General features: G+C 46.5%; 1 protein-coding gene across 1 annotated transcript in view; it reads left to right on the plus strand.

Annotated features, from left to right (window-relative positions):
* The window catches only part of CALR3 (calreticulin 3), a 274,016-nt gene that overhangs the window by 95,458 nt on the left and 165,764 nt on the right, over positions 1-12,794 (plus strand). The window contains exon 7 of the mRNA XM_044090732.1: positions 2,363-2,506. Coding sequence (XP_043946667.1) covers positions 2,363-2,506 — 144 coding nt within the window. The remainder of the gene's footprint in view (positions 1-2,362; positions 2,507-12,794) is intronic.

The raw sequence follows: 12,794 nt of genomic DNA on the forward strand, positions 1-12,794 counted from the left end.
TCCATGCAGACAGGGTTTCCCTCGGGACGAACCCATCTTTTATGCCCAAGGTGGTATCTAGTGTGGCTTTAAACCAATCCATTCATTTGCCAGCCTTTTTTCCTAATCCTCAGAATAAAGGGGAAAGGATCCTGCATTCCCTGGACATGCACAGGCAGCTTAGGTTCTATCTGGACAGGACTAAGCCTCTCAAAATCTGACCAGCTGCTAGTCAGCTTTGCTGCAGGGGCAGAGGGCAAGGCCATTTCAAAGCAAACCATTTCTAAATGGATAGCACACTGCATCCATTTCTGCACCATGGAAAACCTACCCCACAGGGGATCAGAACTTATTCCACTAGGCTACATCTACCTCTACAACATTTCTCAGAGGCATCCCTACCAGGGACATCCCGGAAGCTGCTCTGTACACACTTTCACCAAGCACTACCACTTGCCTATATTTTCTAAATCCAGAGCTGGATTTGCCACAGCAGTCTTACAGGGCCTGATTGCCAGCCCTAATGCTACGTAACTACCTCCACCCTTTCTTATCTTTGGGAATCAACCCAGATGTGATAACTGCAACAGTGAAACACTAAACATAGTACAGTTGTGTACCCTTACCCTAAATGTAGATGTTCAAGTGTATTCACTGTTGCAGTCCTGGTTACCCTCCCTCCAGCCCCCTAACTTCTCTTGATTTCTTTCCTATCCTTTTTGTCTAGCATATCTTACATAATCGGTATTTTTTTTTTTTTTTTTTGATGGGGGTATTACATGCCATGTAATTGCTTCTTATTTTGGGGGCACCTGACATCTGGGGCAAAAAAAACTGATGTAATTGCGTTGGCTGCATGTTTTATACCCCTGCGACCTGACATCATGGAAGAAGCAACAGCATCCGATGGAGAAATCCCAAGACTCTGGTATTCAGGCCGGCTGAGGGCTACCTGAAGGCAGATAACCAAAATGTGATGGCTGCAACAGTGAATACACTTGACCAGCTACATTTATGGTAAGTGTACACAACTGTACTTTGTCCCATATTTTCTCCATTGTTTTGACTGTCTTCCCTGTGTTCCATGGTATATCCAATGCTGTGGAAATTTTTTTGTACCCTTCCCCTGACTGATGCCTTTCAGCATTGAGATCCCTTTGATCCTTTGTAAGCTCTCTGCGAACCATAGCTTTTGCTGTAGCAGGCAACTGAGTAAATGTCAGGAAAATCATAGGGCAACTGAACTTTAATTTGGGGGTAGTCCGAGTCTCTGGCAGGTGTGTACCCAAGAAAACACTGCTGTAATTTAAATCAAAAGAGTCTTCAACAAAGCATTAGTTTAAGGGTGCGCACACTTATGCAACCAGCTTATTGTTCCCTAACAGATTTGTTTTTCAACTGAATTGTACAGGTTATAAAGGTGGGAAAAGTTTAGAAATTATTTATTGTGGTCTCCTCACATAAACCTGGCATTTTATCCACAAATAATTCCATCTTTTTCAAAGTCTGAATAGACTGTGCAAGCATCTACTTGGTAAAACTGCTTCTGCACTGGAACTGATTTATAATCCAGTGCCAGGAAATTACACTTTCATTCTTTCTGACTGTTAGAAATGCTGCTGCCCCCCCATTGAGGCATCATGTATCTGGTGTTGACCCCTATTGCCTCATATCCACGCCGAGTCTCCCAGTTTTGCTTTCCTTCCCACCCCTGACTTGCTCCGATACTGCTGCGGCTGGTTGTGGACCCCAAGGGTGTCCTAAGGGCTCTGCCAACTCCGGTTCCATTGTGAGGGGAGATTATGCCCTACCCACTGCCTGGACCTTTTCTGCCTCCCATATCCATTGACTACATTTGGCAACTCCCTATTTGTTGCTCCCTTAGGGAAGGTGTGGTTCAAATGCCCTCCCACCTGGGGCACGGGCACCCATCCCTGCCACTCTGTCATTTGTCCAAGCTACTAGTTGAATGTGGTTCAAATGAACTGTACTTTGGTGTCTTGTCCTTGTATGCCACTGGTGTGGCTACACTTTTTTGATTTTTGATCCCATAGTGAACTGACAACAGCTCAGGATATGAATATACAGTGTATTGCATCCTTTGCTTAAGTCAAGGAGTTATGCACATTATATGGGAGAGCTATGTTAAGGAGCAACACAAAGTCCTGACAGTGTTGACCATGTAAGAAATTTGTAGGTAGACAAGTTGAATGAAAGCCTAGCAGATTAAACTTCATTTGTCAGAGAAAGGTAAACCAGTATGGTCAAAAAAGCTGTTTAATTACAGGGTGAAAAGAAGACTAATAGAGACACTTTGCTGGGTTGTGATGCTCGTGTAAACCATGGAGACTGGGATAAAACAATGTTTTTCCTCTCATTACAGGGTGAATGGAAACCTAAGCAGATAGATAATCCTAACTACAAAGGTGTCTGGATTCACCCAGAGATCGATAATCCTGAATACAGCCCAGACTCCAATATCAACAGATTTGAAAATATCGGTGTCCTAGGTCTCGACTTGTGGCAGGTAAACATTTCAGCTTTTCTTTAAGTTTATAGCTGTTAAAATTTTAAGGATGGTAAGTTGATGCAGTGCATAGGTTGCACCACTGACCATTAACCAAATGTGCCAGAAGGTTGAGTGATTGAATCCTATGTGAATTATAACAGTGGTTTCAAATACAACCAGGAAAATAGAACTGTGAAGAAACGCTTGAGATAAGTGAAATGTACCAGTAACAAAATAAAGGGACCAAAGGGTTGTCCAAGCAGATGGTAAGCCAGTAGTATACTAGAGCAGGAAGAACTGTCAGCACTCTGAAGCTAGTAATGTTACTTTGGACCATTGGGAAGACCACAACTGATGTTATGCTGTTCAGGAGGTCCTGTTGTTGCCAGAATGTTGTAACACAAGTTTGGAGGAAGGCAATAAATCCTTGTCAGAAGTTTTGAAGAGATTTGAAAATCAGTTTAATTGTGGTACATACTGAACAGACTTGTTTTTAACTGGGTTTGTTTGCTGGTTCATGATAAATATTTAAAGCACATCATGTGCATTGGTAAATTTACATTTCTGAGCATTGACTTGCAAATTGCTTTTGATCAGGAGGTGAAGGTTAACTGTGATAAAGAATCTTGGAGTAGTTTTAGATCATGGTTTTACTGTATGGGGGGGCGCTTGCTAGATTTTTGTTCCTTGGGAAAGCTAAGGGAGATGTTTCGTCATCTTTGTGTCCCTGAAGTAAATCTACCTTTGGATTACAGACTCTTGGTGACTGACATATCAGTCGGGTTTTGCCGATCAGTAGAGAGCAGTCTGACTAGCATGCCCGACTGTCCCTCGGGCTTGCAGAGGGACTATACAGACTAATCATCTCTCAGGCCCAGCTTAACGAGATGAAGGTGGTCTGCATTTTCTGAGACTTGAGCTCTTGGTTTTAGAGGTATTGGTATTGATTTATCACTGTGTTTTACTACATGGAGTATTAAATGAGGATCAGCTGTCTGTTTATGGCAATCGTCACCTTTAGCAGAGTGTTTTTGGTGATGCAGTTAACTTTAAAACAATAATGCTGAGAAACTTTTAAGAAGCCTTGTGTTTTTGTCAAGGTTGCTCATTCTAACATACTTGTACATTTGTAGCGACAGTGTCCTTCCAGGTTTATAGGAGATACTAGGGTAACGACCTTAAAGCCTTTATAAGCCTATCCATTTATCACTCAATTTTGCCAGTTAACAATGTCGACTGATTCCTAATGGCTTGGTATGTGTCTGTGCCTTGGGGCATCTACAAGCTGCCCTTCTCCATAAGGGACACTGGCAACAAGTCGGGGATGCATTTTATTTCCCCATTTGTTGGGCTAAATTGCATTTTAATAGACTTTAATAAGAGCTTGCTTGTATAAATGTGGCATCTGTTCCAGATAAGGGATAATCTCAGACACGTCTGTTCTCACCATATTCTGTTTGTAACAGACTAGGTATAGGTCCTAAACTAATGTCTTTTGGCTTTCCCCGGTTAGGGGTCACCACAGCGGAACTCCGGTCTGCTAATGATTGGCAGTGGATTTCAACGGTGCCGAGGTGACCAGGTGTAGGTCCTAAGAACAGGTAATTCTAGTGCTGTTTGTTTTTGCGAATGTGTAGCAGATCCAGCAGGGTTGGATCATAGAATGCCTTCTAGGTTAAGTATAGATCACCTCTCCATAGTCTGTAGGAGAGAGTGCAGGGACATTTAAGGCATTATGCATAGGACATATTTACACCCAGTGTTCTTTCACTGAGGAACCTCAGTGGCTGCTCCAGCTGTTGCAAATGCCTGGTCAGGTACTTGTTGAAGGGTACATTAGACTCGGCCCTCATCAGTCCAAAAACTGAGTACAGTGGCATTATGATCTCCTTAGATCTGGATGCCATACATTTAAGTTGTGCTATTTAGAGGGATTTTCTCACTACCATGGACACATGGTGATCAAACTTCAGGTTACTTTCAACTTTGGTTCCAAATTTCTCTTGCCACTGGGTCTTCTGTGAGCATTACCAATGTAATTTGCTGAAGACACACACAAGGGTACAAGTATGCATTTTTGGCATTGGGTTTTAGGATCGCATCTTGCCAGCTTTTGGCAGCTTTTTTATTTACTTTGCTTTTTACATTCTGTGCTTAATGTGTTAAGTTAGGATGTTATGTCTTGCAACTGCTGTAGGTATTTTTGTTCTGTATTTGTGACAAGTGACTTTTGAATAAAAGGACTTGATCTACTGCATTATTTTTTTTATTTAGCATGTTCCTACTCGACCAAATGCAATAAATTGGCAAAAAAGTCGGTAATAAAAAATGAGTCTTGGAGGGAGCCTAAGCTATAGTTTTCTTTCTTTTAATTTAAAAAAAGTACTTAAGTCTGTACAAACAATTCTTCAGACTGTGTAACAGGTGCCTATTAACCATTTAAATAATCCATGCTTACATTTCCTTCCCTTTAGTACATGCTTAAAATTTGCTGCATCAATACTTTGGTGGGAGTCTGCATGTACTCTTAATCTGCCATGCATAGCCTTTTTCTAACAGGGTCTTCCCTTCAAATAAAATATCTGATGTTAATCTTCATTCATCTTCATTCATCCATTACTGATGGGTGTCCCGTCCTCGGAACCAAGTCGGCCATTATAACAAGCTCGCACCAGCCAGAAAACTCTCAAGCTAAACTTACACGTAGTGCCCCTCTCTATCACCTCGGATCTCGTTTGCTGCATATAGTATCAAGACATGTCAGGCCAGATTTCAAGCTAAGTGACTTAAAATTTAAGTCATTTATTTCAAGCTTCATTTGAAATAGTTTTTCTTTACTTTTGTGAATTTTCTGTTTTTAGTAGTCGTTTAGAGTTTTGCTACCCTTGATGTTCGTGTTTCACTGTTGCAGTCATTACATTAGGGTTATCCTGCTGGCAGGCTGCCCTCAGTCGGCCTGAATTCCAAAGTCTTGGGTCCTGCATCGGTTGCTGTCGCCTCTTCAATGACATCAGGTCGTCAGGGGTATAAAAGATGTAGCCGACGCCATTTTATTCAGTCTTTCTTGCCGCGCGATGCCCGAAGCAAAAACAGTTCAAGTGCCGGTCGGCCGACTCCTGAGATTTTCGCGTAGAGTTTCGATCCGAAGCCGTCTTTAAAAGCTAAGTACCCCGTTGGGGAAACTTTTTTTTTTTTCTTCTTGCTGCAGACCGATGTCAGAAAAAGTTAATAATTGTATTTCTTGTTGGGAAGCAAATTCATAAGGACTTTCATTCTTACTGTATTCCTTGCCTAGGCCCTGACCATGACGTTGCTAGTCGTCGGTTTTGTGCTAGATTTAACCAACGTACTATTAAGCGTCGGTACGATTTTGCATTAAGGTATTTTGGGTGAAGATTTAATTACACAATGTCATTGGATAGCCATCCGACTACCGGAGTTCACAAAAAATGCAAAGAAAAAGGCAACCGAGGTCCAAAACCGAAGCTTCTCCTAAGCGAGTCGCCGGTTCTCAGTGAGGTGCATTTGCAGCCCCTGACTGCCTCTACTTTAGAGTCGCAGGCCGCTACTGTCTCCCACGTGGAGTCAGCCAGGCCACAGGAAACTCTAGGTATTGGAGCCTCGGAGATTGTTCCCTCAGGTGGGTCCGGAGCTGCTGAGCAGGCATCTGCTTCTGAGGGTGTATTCAGACCTAAACAATTATATATTAAACCGACTTCAAAGACTAAAACACCTTTAAAGGCAAAGAAACAAGTTTACCAGCCACAAGGACAAGCCTCCGTGCCCAAAAAACAGATGCTCAAAATGACCGAAGACTTAATTACCTTGATCAGGGGTTCTCATCCCCCTCCTGATAAGAGGCCTAGGCAAGAGACAGAATATGAATCTTCAGATCAGGTTTCCATTTCTTCAGATTCTTCTGATCAGGAATACCCCCCCCCCCCCCCATGAGGATTCTGATGCTGAAGAATCAATTCCTTCAGCTTCTCCTCCTGAGGACTACTCTTTTTTGGGGAAACCTTGCATACCATGAGGGAGCACTTCCAGTGGGAGAGCCCAAGATTTTTCAGAATCTAAGAAAAGGCTCCGAGACTTTCCTTTTTACTTCCTCAACACAGGCCTCTAGCTATTCCACCTGTGCTGGACATTGTAGATGTGTTCTTGGAGTCTAGTCTGACCCCTGACTCTCTACCTCCAGCTCCTGTTAAGCCGGACATGCTACAGGGTCCCTAACTCTCATAAATTCCTTTTCAAAAACCCAACTGCAGACCCAGAAACTATTTCTCAGGGTCCAAAAGGGGTCAAGGCTTCTACTGAAAAAAACCCTAACCTCCTCTGACAGGGATTCTAGGGCTCTGGATAGATGGGGAAAAAAGATTTACACATCTACTACTTTGGCTATAAGAGCCTTAAATTGCCAGTTTCATATGCTAAAATATCAGCAATATATCATGACACTGCTTAAACAGAAAATGATGGCAAATTCTGAATGTGCAGAAAACAAAGAAATGCAGGATTTATTGCATGCAGCTGAACAGGTTGGAAAGCATACTTTGCAATGTGGCTTTGATTCTCTGGAGGCCTCTTGCAGGGCCGCTGTTACGGGTTATGTCATTAGGATGCATGCTTGGTTAAAGGAACAAAATCTGCCTGACCATGTTAAAGCAAAGTTATTAGATGCTCCTTTACAACATGATACCTTGTTTGGTGTTGAGGCAGAAGAGGTGTTAAAGAAAATGGAGGACAAATCTAAATCTATGCAAACTGTCAAGGATTTCTTACAGGTACAGCCACCTAGATTTAGCAGACACTGGCCTACAAAGAATTGGTCCTTTCCAGTCTCAGACCTCAAAGGGGCAGATCCAGACACCCTAGAGGCAGATCACAGCCACAAGGATCCTACAGGTCTTAGCAGTGGAGTGCTTCTACCGCCAAAGGTGGAGAGGACAAATCACAATCATACAGGAAACAGTCCCAATAACTTCCTCCTGCCTGCACCAAGCACATATCTTCTGACAGCACCCTTGGGGGGGAAACTAGCACTTTTTCTCAAAATTGGCACATTATAACCCAGGACAAATGGGTTCTAGACAGTGTCACAAGGCACAAGTTTCATTTCCATACCCTACCAAGGGCAAACGGTTGGCCAGACCTGCCAAAAAATCAATGGGCAGAGGCTCAAAAACAAGTTGCAGCTCTCATGGACATGAGGGCTATTCAGCAAGAGCAGGGACAAGGATTTTACTCAAGACTGTTCTTGGTACCCAGAAAGGACAAAGCATGGAGACCAGTTCTGGACCTATCTATTCTAAACACTTTCTTGGATATACCAAAATTCAAGATGTTGACCTTACAGCAGCTTCTGCCCATGCTGGGTAGCAAGGCTTGGCTCGTGACTTTAGACCTAAAAGAGGCATACCTGCATGTCCCAATCAGCCAATCATGCAGAAGATACCTCCGATTCAAGGCTGGCTCAAAGCATTACCAATTCTCTGCACTGCCCTTTGGCTTATCTACTGCACCCAGGGTCTTCACAAAATGCCTGGCACCAGTAGTTGCTTACTGCAGACAAAGGAATACAAATATATTCTTTCTTGGACGACTGCCTCATACAAGCAGAGAACAAGGACATTCTGCTACAGCATCTGACATTTGTGATGAGACTTTTAACATGCCTAGGGTACACAGTCCACAAAAAGAAATCAAAACTAGTACCCTCTCAAGAGATAATATTCCTGGGTGCAAGCTTAAATACAACTGCTCAGATGGCTTATCTCACTCCAGGCAAACAAAGGCAACTGACTACCCACTTCAAGGAAATGCCAACAAAGACCCAGTTATCTGCAAGAAGAATTCTGCAGGCTTTGGGCTTCATGGCATCCTGCATCTTACTAATTCCATGTGAGGAAAATTCAGTGGTACCTAAAAAGTGTCTGGACACAACATTGCCACAGTCTAGAAACAATGATTACTCTAATTCCTTGCCTGCAACAGGAGTTTCGATGGTGGGCCAAGGCTTGTTACCAAAACAAGGGACAGCCATTTTCACTACCCCCAAAACAAGGGACAGCCATTTTCACTACCCCCAGCCAGGCAGAGCCTAACGACGGATGCATCCGTTTATGCCTGGGGGGCACACTTGGCAGGAAGAGGCATCCAGGGCACCTGGTCCACAAACCAGAAGCATCTACGTATCAATCAAAAAGAGATGCTAGCTTTTCAAAATGCCCTGACAGCCTTCAAGGGCTTACTTCATCGAGGACAACTACGGATAAAGACTGATAACACCACGGTCATGTGGTACATAAGCAGGGGGGGTACTCATTCTTATCCCCTGTGCAGACTATTTATGGGACACAGCATTGACTTGCCAAGTTCATCTGCAGGCACTATTCCTGCCAGGAAAGGAAAATACTCTGGCAGACGAACTAAGCAGAAACCTCCTGGATCCCCACGAGTGGCACCTGAATCCACAAGTCTTCAGCATAATAACAAAGAAATGGGGACGCCTGGACATAGATCTATTTGCCTCCCCCTCAAAACAGTCCACTAAAAAGATTCTGCACAAGGACTTATCACAGACAAGCCTGGAAGGTGGACGCCATATCTTTCACCTGGACAAACCTATAGGTATATGCCTTTCCTCCACTGCCTGTCCTCCAGTATTGGTATCCGATCTTACGGAACTTGTCCCAATGCCCAGCCTGGACCTTACCTCAAATACCTTATCTACTCTCCCAGCAAAACAATCAGATTCTGCACAGCCAACTCGGGACCCTAAACCTGGCAGCATGGCGGATAATGTAGCCATGCAAACCACACCTCTCAGTAAAGCTGTGATGGATGTCATTTTAGAAGCCAGAAGGCCTAGTACTAGAAAATCCTATGCTGGGAAATGGAAGAGATTTTTCGCTTGGAACAAAGCTCAAGGAACTGATACAGCTGTCCCAAATATTCCTCAGATTTTGCAATACTTAACTGAGATGCTGGACAAAGGCCTATCTTTCTCATCAGTTAAAATCCATGCCTCTGCCATTTCAGCTCATTACAATACAGAGCCACCACTCTCTCTTCTCATCCTTTTATTAAGGCAGTACCTCAGAGGAACCAAAAACTTAAGGCCTCTAAGGAGAACGCCAATACCTGCATGGGACCTCAATTATGTCTTGGCTCAAAAGGAGTTAAGGTGAGTTTTTCCATCTGCTACTGCGGATTTAAAGTTCTTATCGTGGAAAACGGCTCTGCTCCTAGCAATAACTTCTGCAAGACAAGTTTGAGCTACAGGCTCTCGTGGCTGTGGAACCCTTCATCATTTTTTATCCAGACAGGGTCTGTCTGAGAACAAAACCCTACATTTATGCCTAAGGTGATATCCAGTGTAGCCCTTAACCAAACAATTCATTTGCCAACTTTTTTTATCCAAATCCACAGAACAAGGGGGAGAAAATTCTGCATTCTTTGGACGTACACAGACACTTAGATTTTACTTTGACAAAACTAAAGATCTGAAGTAGGAGATTCGTTTGTCAGCAACCTGTGGGTATGGATCTGATATCTGATCCGAACCGGCATGGTTTATCCAGCTAAGGATCTGAGCTCCTAGCTCCTCCCCTCACCCATAATGCCCTGCTCTCCCTACATGACCTCAGATCTAGTTTGCCGCGTTCATGGTGACAGCTGGATTTTGAGCTCCTGTCAGCTAAGTGCTTTTTTGGTGTTTTAAGAAGGGTTTTTCTGTCAGTTGTTAATTTGTGTGAAAGTATTAGGTTTTCCCTCTGTTAATCTAATTTTTTTGTTAAATTAGTTGATGCTGATGGCCACACTCGGTGCGTTTGATGCCTTGGGGTTGAACACCTCACCTCTGGGTGTTCAATCTGTGCAGAGTTCAACCCCAGGGCATTGAAGGAGCGGAGGTCGAAGCTGGTCTTGGCGGGACTCTTGCCCCCGGACTCGGCTTCGGCCCCCGCCCCATTGGTGGTTACTGCTCCGGCAGTTCCTGCCTTGCCTGCTCCCCCTCCTCCTCCCGGGATTCAAACTCCCTCTACGGGTTCGGAGGAGAGGGAAGCCAGAAAGAAGGATCGGAGAGAGAAGCACCACAAGCGGCGGGCCGAGACCTCAGTCTCGGCCCCGCCAGCTAAGCGGGCTTCTCCTCCGGCCTCTCTGGCTGCTGGCTCTCCTCCTCCTCTGCTCCTGTCTCCTTGTTTTTCACCGGAGCCTGAGGATGAGGAGACCCGACCTCCTTCGAGGCGGCACTCAAGGCCTACCTCGGTAGCCTCGTCGAGGTCTACCTACAGCCTCTCCGATGCTGATCTGGACGGGATGATGCGAAGATTCATCCAGGCCCAGATGCAGATGGGAGTGCTCCTGCCCCCCCCCTCCCTCTGAAGGGGAGCTCGACCCCATTTTTCAAGCCCATAGCTCCTTTTCCGACCCGCTACCCGGGTTCGGAGCGCTCTGAGCCGGGCAGCCTCAGAGCCGGGGGTGGGTCGGCATCGACAGTACTAGGTACTTCGGATCCGACCCTGCCCTCGAGTTTGTCAGATCCGACCTCTCGGAGCCTTGGCCCAAGCTTCGGATCCGAGGGACTCGGTGTGCCTTTGGCGCAGTCCCTGTCGGAGCGCACTGTTCCCTCGGATCCGAGGGGCTTGGCGCTGGCTCCGATCCACTCATCGGATCCGAGGGGGGAGCAGTCTTTCGGATCCTATAGTCGAGGCTGGCTCCCCCTCGGCTTTTGATGTAGCGGAGAGGGCTCTGTTGAGGGCATCCCGACCCCCGGTCCTTGTTTCGGCTCCGTCCCGCACTCCATCTGCTCTGGGTCAGGCTTCTGTCACCCGGCCACTGGGACAGCCTGCTTCACTGCCCCAAGCAGTTCCCTTGGATCTGGACATCGCTGGCGAGGGCTCCTCGGACAGCCCCCCCCCGAGGAAGCACCTCGCAAGCATACGTGTAAGAGGTGGCACATAGACTCCCCCGAGTCTTTAACTGAAGACACTGACTTGGAGGAAGGGGAAGGCTCCCCCAAGATCACCCCTTGAGGATGTCTCCTTTGGAGACATCATGGAAATGTTACGGATAAGAGGTGGGTGGTCTGCCCCAAAGTCTTCCTCGGACGAGTCCGTGTTCTTGGAGCCATTTGAAGCGGGCCCGTCTACCTCTTGGGTGTCCCCTCCTGCCGACCCCCTGGTGGACCTTATTACCACCAGGGCATGGAAGGAACCGGACACCGTGGAGCCAATCCCCAAGAGGCCGGACAGGATCCATAGCCCCCCTGCTGACCGTGCCCACTGGAGCAAAGGACCCCCGGTAGATGCCATGTTGTCGGCAGCAGCCACTAAGACGGAACTCGCCCAGGAGAGTCCCTCAGTCCATCCCCCAAGCAAGGAGTCTCGGATGATGGACCGTTTGGGGAAGCGAATGTTTAGTTCAGCGACCTTCTCAGTGAGGGCACTCAACTATTTGGCACATGTCACTAGGATGCAGCGTGATCTTATCAAGGAATACGCTGCATCTCCCCCAGAGTCCATGTCGGAGGACGACAAACTTTTGCACTCCACCCGTTTGGCCACTCTTCATTCTGTGACCAACACCTCTATGCGGTTACTTTCCCATGCTACTGAGGGAGCCGCTAGAGCTGCAGGAGTGGGCCTAGTCACAAGACGCCAGGCCTGACTCCGCCACTGCAATTTCACGGAGCCCTTCAAGGCGTCATTCGTGAATGCCCCCTTTGACGGTTCTGCCCTTTTTGGCAAGACTGTTCGCGACACCTTGGTTCAGAGCGAGAAGGACAGGAAGACGCTGTCTGCCGTCTGAGTCCGCTTCTCTGTGCCCCAGAGGTCCTACTCCAGGAACCAAAAGGGCCAGAAGAAGATGTGGTTCTGGAAGTCGCAGCAATCGCAACCCGCTCCGGACAACCAGTCCTTCCGCGGCAGAGGAGGACAGGGAGGACGCCGCCCTAGGGGCAGAGGGGCTCCCAGGAACTTTGGGTCCAGAGAACCTTTCTCTGAATGGCCCTCGCAGCAACCCTGAGGGGTTGCCCAACTGCTCCACTCTGGAGGCAGTCTGGGGACGTTTTTCGGAGCACCTAGCGGCATAGGAGTCCATTACATCGGACCGCTGGGTACTCCAGATTATATCCAGAGGTTACAAAATCCCCTTTCTTCATGTCCCAAGACTAAAAACCCTTCCCGATGTTCCACCCGATCAAAGGGAGGCCGCTTCAGCAGAAATTGGCCATCTGCTGAGAGAGCCATCCAGCCCGTCCCCCCAGACCAGATCGGATCAGGGTTCTACTCCAGGTTCTTTTTAG

The sequence above is a fragment of the Protopterus annectens genome, chromosome 13.part0 (genome assembly GCF_019279795.1).
Source record: "Protopterus annectens isolate FY-2018-M chromosome 13.part0, PAN1.0, whole genome shotgun sequence".
Taxonomy (NCBI): domain Eukaryota; kingdom Metazoa; phylum Chordata; order Ceratodontiformes; family Protopteridae; genus Protopterus; species Protopterus annectens.